Here is a 6,074-nt window from a genome sequence, read left to right as displayed (position 1 = left end):
AGCCCCCCCCCCCCCCCGGGGCTTTTTCCACAGCTGCTGCAGTTTGATCCTGCCCGGCGCCTGGGTGCTGGAGGCGGCGGTGTCAACAAGCTCAAGGCCCACCCCTTTTTCAGTACTACCCAGTGGAGCAAACTGGTGGGGTAAGAGGGGGCAGAGTGGGTCATGGAGGCTGCTGGACTAGCCTGGATCTTCTCTCCCCTCTGCCGCCCAGAGCTGGCCCGTCTAATCAGTGACCCTCAGGCAAGGAAGGCAGGGCAGGTGCCCTTCCTGCTCAGTGCCACTCTTGGGCACCATCGTAACCACCGCTACTGCCCAGAAGGGCCTGGGCGTCCCCCAGCCAGCTCTGGAGACCCTTTCTGGTCACTGCTGAGGGGGAGGGACAGGGAGATCCCACCCAGTTGGGCAGCTCGGACCCCTCCGCCCATCCGTCCTCCACCCGTCAGTCAACAGCTCCCTGTACCTTGACCGCAGACCTGCCAGGCCACAGGGTGCCTTCCGCAGCATGAGCTCTGAGCTCCTGCCCGCCTGCTGAATGGACGGCAAGGTTTCGTGACTCACGAGCGGCCATGTGCCCCACTGGGGACATCTCTGGAGACTCATCTCAGGATACTGGTCCACTGGCCCAGTGGACCCAAACCAGGGCTGCCCTGCCTGCTCATCTTAGCCGTGCAACTTGGCCTCCTCCCCCTCCCAGGCTATTCCTGCACGGGGTGGGAGTGGGGGGTACAGGATCCACTTCCCGACCTGACCACGCGCCGTCTTACGACTTCAGACTGGAGAACAAAAGGCAGGCAGGAGAGAGAAATAAGGAGAAGCATCAGGGGAGAGGGAGAAAGGCACAACTCTGGCACGTAGTGTCATTCTGAAAACAGAACGAAGAGCTCTCTTCCCCAGCCAGCCCACCAGTGTGGGAAGGGGAGCCTACCCCCTGGGCCTCCAGGCTGGAGCAACTACTACACTTTGTACCCATTACAATCCCTTCTCAGGCATTTGTCCTCTTTACCATTTTGCATTTTCGTCTTGAGGGTCCATTTAATTCACCGCCCACTGTGACTTCACAAAACACATGGAATGATTGCCTAAGCTTTTAGCCAGAAGCAGAATGTTTCTGGTCCCTGAAGAGCTGGGGTAAGTAGTTACCTCAAAGACAATCCCCTCCCCAGGTTTGGGGGTCCTCTGATTCCCCTTGGGGCTTACCCTGTCACTGGGGTGTGGGAAGGAAATTTCCACCAGACCTCTGCCCCCAACTCCTTCCTTCCAGTGTCTCCCACACCACCAGGGGACGCCTCTGACCTCCAGTCTGGCTGTGAAGGTCCAACTCTAACTCTAGGGGTAGAGACCAGTCCTACAGAGGGCACACGGGGGGAACACAGCCTGCGCCTGCTTTCCCTGGGCCTTGCTCATACCCCCCACCCCCCAATAAAGCCTGCCATTGCCTATGGTGTCCTTGCCTCCTGAATGCAACCAGAGCAGCCCTGCTGGAAGGGAGAGATTGGAAGGCTCCCCCCGAGAAGCCCCATGCTAGTCAAGAGTGAGCTTGGAGTTCCCTAGAAGGTAGGAAGCAGGGCTGGTCGTGAAGGGCATGTCAGCCTGTGCCCCGCAGAGAAGCTCTGAGAGGAAGGGATGGCATGTGGCGGGGGGGAACCTGGGAGCTGTGGGAAAGAGAGAAGTCCTAGAGGAGGGTCATGGTACCTGGGGGGCAGGGGTGAGATAGGACACTAGTCTAATAATCCTCACAGTGACCCCGGAGATGGATGGTGGCTCCCATTAAAGACATGATAGGGCCCGGTGGAGCCTGTCCACAAGTCTGTCCTTTTGCTATGCTAAGTCAGGCCGGGCTGCTTCCAACCACTGCCACACGGAGGGTGAGTTGCTTCTGAACTTCTGGGCCTCATCCGTGCAGCGAACACCTGCTACTCTGCTGGGCCGTGAATACTGGGTCCCAGCCCTTACGGGGCTAATAATACCTCCGTTGTAGGTTTCCTAGAGAGCGCTTCTAGCACCAAGCCCAGGAGATTGAAGTTCTGCCTTTCCTTAAACCCATCTTCCCCCTCCCCGCCCCATTAGCTCTAGTTCTGCCCTCTGGAGCCACTGCGTTCCTGTAACAGACCTTCACCAAGACATAGCATCCCTGCAGGCCCAACAGGTGGGGATGGTGTTTAAACTCAGAAGCCATATGCCTGCCACCCGTAGTCTAGGTTAGCTCCCAACCTTGTCTGCCTCCCTCCCAGACCCCTGCTCCCAGGGGGTGATCTACCCTCATCAGTGCTTACTGACCTCGGGCACCCTTGTATACATGTGGCAAACAAGTCCAAAATGCAACATTGTCTTAAGTTACGCCCACCTCCTCAATCCATCCCAGAAATGCTCCAAGCCCCCACAGAAATGCTCGTCTGTTGGCGTCTGGGTCCCACCTTTTTGAAGCCACCGCGAAGTCTCTTCAAGAGTGTGGCCTGTCAGGCTGGAGGGGCTCACCGGAAGGAAGCCAGGCACGTTCCTGGCGTGCGGACGGCTAGGGTTCCACCTGCTGTCAAATCAGTACAGTGGTAACTTCAGAAATCTGGCATCTCACAGGCTAACTCCCGGGACATGCTGTGGCTTCCAAGGCTTGGGACAGTCACAGTGCTGGGGCTGTGCACCGTGGGAACTAAAAGGAACGCAGAAGCAGGAACCTTTTGAGAACATTTGCCCTTTAATTTGCATTTAAAATCAGTTTCTTTAAATATTTTAGGTACAAGTTCTGAATAGTGAAGACAGAGTAGATGCTGCAGGCACTCAGTATCGGCTCCCAACCCTTCCCCCACCCCACCCTCCAGGCCTTGCTTCTCCGCTCCAGATCCGAATGGGCACACACACTAAGTCAGTGGCTCCTGGTGTCCAGTGTCAGCAGCCTCAGGCCTGGATGCAGTTGCATACAAAGCAATGAAGCCCAGCAGCTTTCATAACAAGATGTGTGTATTTAAACTTGCTCCAAGCAATTCCAATGATTGTGCCCAGACCCATCTGGCAACACCACCTCAGGCGACTGCCCATTCTCGCCTCTGTATAGTAGCATCTTGGGGCTGGTTTCCACCAGAGTCCATCCTCTCTGACACCCCGCTCCCCCAAGGGCCACGATGCACAGAGAAACAGAGTCTGCCCCTTCAGTCCGAGTGCTTATGCCAATGGCATGTAAAAAGCTCAAATCAATCTGAGCCAGTCCACAGGAAGCCCCCTCACCCCAATCTCACCAGCCTCCAGCCCTTGTGACCATGCCCTGTCCCGCTGCCATGGTGTGCTAGAATCTGCTCTAAACGACAGCGATGTGCTAGAATGGTTCCAAGCAGCCCAGAAAGCTCGGCACAACCACGGCTGTGTGTTACTGTGCCAAAATGGAGCCGTGACTGAGAGGGTGGGCTCTGCTCCTGTCTTGTCTACAACATACCACCTCGGAGGGGACTCTGCCCCTGCCAACACTACCCCCCCCCCCCCCCAGACCCCCTGGCCTGTGCTTCCTGGACGAGGTAGAAGAGGCATCCTGAAGTCCTTGGCAGCGCACAATGAACTGTTATTTACGCAGCAAGCAGCACCTCTTGGCCTGCAGTCGGTACCTCCATACAGGAGCGATCAAGTGAGAGTGTTCACAGCCAGGCCAGGGGCTGCTGTAAGCTTGGGAGACACCACACCCTCCTAAGGAGGCTCTGGACAACAGACTTTCAAAAGATACAAACTTGATCACATGGTCCCCAGTGGTTTCCCTATAGAATACTGGCCCAGGAGAGAAGCAAAATCATCTCTGCAGAAGACGAATGGGAGAAAGGCAGGAATATTAATGAGCATCCACTAAGGCTCTCTCTCCCTCAAGCCTCAAGAAGATACTCGAGTGTAAGAGAAGGGTGCAGAGAGGGGAGAGCCTGGCAGAATACCAAGAAAAGACCTGTGGCTGCTGGTTACGTAGTGCCCTGGTTTCCTTGCTGGAGGCCAACAACATGTGCCTGGCACCAGGCTAGCCTGGAACCCATGAGGGGACAGGGAGAAGATTGGTGGTCAGTTCCTGCATGGTTGGTGTGTAGGGTATGTGGCTCCCTCCTAAAGGTCCAGTAGGAGGACTCTGGGATCCTCTACCGCTGCCTTGATTTTGCGGAGAAAAGTTACCGCCTCTCTGCCGTCGATCAGCCGATGATCATAGGTCAGTGCCACGTACATCATGGGCCGCACCTCCACCTACGGAGAGGAGAGGTTGACAGGTCTGTCTGCAGCAGAGGAAGCCCCACTGGAAGTGGGGAGATGAGAAAGCATAGCCCATAGAAAAGCTTCCAGTTCCAGAGCTTTTCCTATTGTTGTTGCTTCTGGAGCCTTCTATTTTCAAAGACCAAGGCTTACCCTGAGTGCAAAGCTCTCCCACTCAAGACAGCTCAACCAAGAAAATAAAGAGTCTCTTCAAAAGCGCCTTTTAAAAAAACATTCTTGGGCGCCTGGGTGCTGAGTTGGTTAAGCTTCCAACTCTCAACTTTGGCTCAGGTCATGATCTCAGGGTCCTGGGATCAAGCTCCATAGCATCAGGCTCCGCACTCAGAGGACACCCCCCCCCGCCAGCCCCCCAGCTTGGGCACACATTCGAGTATATGCACTCTCAAATAAATCTTAAAAACACACACACACACACACACACACACACACACACACACATTCTCTGCCCTTTCATTCATCTGTTGTCTAAAGGAAAAGTTTTCCCTTCAATCCTGGCAGCCCAAAGTTTCTTCTTTAGGGTTAGAATTTTAAAAAGTAACCAGAGATCCTCAATTCTCTTAAGTTGTATGCAAAGTTAGGTGTGTGAGCATTTTCAAGGGAGAAGACCTAGGATTTTTGGATTCACAAGACCTAGTGACCCAAAAATGTTCTAAACACAGGAGTCCCAGAAAATATTTTCCTACCAACATATCTTCTAGGGCCAGCTCAAGACCCTTTAACTTTATTCCCTGAACTCCCAGGGAACCGCTAAACCTTCATACAACCTGGGAGCTCATAGATCTTCATTGCTGTCCTGTTTCCCCGGGGCAAGGACCACATTGCCAACTGTGTCCCCACTCCCGACAGCACCGAATGGAACTTGATGACCCCTCCCGATGAAGGAGGAAGCCACCTCAACTCCATGGTCCTCACACTTTAATTTTTATCAGAATCACCTGCAGCTTCTGCTTCATCAGGTCTGGAAAGGGGTCCAAGAGTCTGCATTTCTAAGAAGTTCCCAAATGATGCTTAATCACACACCACAATTTGAAGATCAGTGCCTTAGCTATTAATTAGAAACTAAGAGATGGAGCTTATGCCTGAAATTCCAGTGCATCCGTCATAATTAATAGCTAGCTTTCCCCCTCCTCTTCATCTAGCCAATAGGACATTTGCAGTGATGGTTCCTACCTTGCCTCCCACAGCCACTGGCCTATCAAAGATGCCATGCATGCCCAGAATGGCCGACTGAGGGGGGTTGATGATGGGCGTTCCAAAGAGTGAGCCGAAAACACCTCCATTGCTAATGGTAAAAGTACCACCATCCATATCTTCAATGGCAAGTTCATTCTTTCGGGCCTAAGAATGGAGATTTAATCACTGCAATATAAGGCCAACCCAGCTTTCTTCACCTACAGGGAGCCCAGAAGGCTCCTGTCTGAGACCAACAGTCCAACTTCTAGCTATTGTTCAGCAGAAGACGCCTGTGGCCAGGCCTCCACCAGAGGACAGGCACAATGCCTTGAGGACCTTTGCTTTCCCCAGCAGGCCTCCTCTGATGAGGTCTTCCGTGACAAGAACATGCTGAGCGCCGCCAGACAGCTAGAGTCTGGCTCCTGGGGGTGACCGCCAGTCTCGGGCTCCGCACGCCTTACCCAGCAGAGCAAGGCGCCAGTTCCCTCAGCACTGCCCACTGGTGAGCCTGGCCTTCCCCAGCCCCTCCTCCCTGACCTGCCCAGCAACCGACACACATGTTGCTTTCCACTTTACCTTTTCCCCCAGTTCGCTGATGGTTCGCTCGATATCTGCGTAATTCATAGCTTCCACGTTCCTGATAACAGGAACCACCAGACCCTGATGAGAGT

General features: G+C 54.1%; 2 protein-coding genes across 10 annotated transcripts in view; one reads left to right on the top strand and one right to left on the bottom strand.

The window, feature by feature from the left end:
• Nucleotides 1-1,672, top strand: part of RPS6KL1 (ribosomal protein S6 kinase like 1) — a 15,417-nt gene extending 13,745 nt beyond the window's left edge. For 2 of the 8 annotated variants that reach the window (XM_073895567.1, XM_073895566.1), the window contains exons 11-12: nt 34-140; nt 472-1,672. In XM_073895567.1, coding sequence (XP_073751668.1) covers nt 34-140; nt 472-532 — 168 coding nt within the window. In that variant the 3' untranslated portion in view covers nt 533-1,672. Of the gene's footprint in view, nt 1-33 lie in introns of all 8 variants that reach the window. The other 6 variants (XR_012379076.1, XR_012379077.1, XM_073895569.1 and 3 more) reach the window with 6 other exon arrangements.
• Nucleotides 1-6,074, bottom strand: part of DLST (dihydrolipoamide S-succinyltransferase) — a 28,059-nt gene that overhangs the window by 5,421 nt on the left and 16,564 nt on the right. Inside the window, exons 13-15 of one of the 2 annotated variants that reach the window (XM_025869641.2) lie at nt 5,980-6,063; nt 5,401-5,568; nt 2,415-4,203 (exon numbers count right to left, since the gene is read on the bottom strand). In XM_025869641.2, coding sequence (XP_025725426.1) covers nt 4,069-4,203; nt 5,401-5,568; nt 5,980-6,063 — 387 coding nt within the window. In that variant the 3' untranslated portion in view covers nt 2,415-4,068. Of the gene's footprint in view, nt 1-2,414; nt 4,204-5,400; nt 5,569-5,979; nt 6,064-6,074 lie in introns of those variants that run through there. The other variant, XM_073895571.1, reaches the window with a different exon arrangement.

This window comes from Callorhinus ursinus, unplaced genomic scaffold, assembly GCF_003265705.2.
Source record: "Callorhinus ursinus isolate GAN/ISIS: 27379988/994484 unplaced genomic scaffold, GSC_fseal_2.0 scaffold8, whole genome shotgun sequence".
NCBI classification, from domain to species: Eukaryota; Metazoa; Chordata; class Mammalia; order Carnivora; family Otariidae; genus Callorhinus; species Callorhinus ursinus.
Note: the sequence above shows the minus strand (reverse complement) of the source record. Positions and strands in the feature narration are given on the sequence as shown.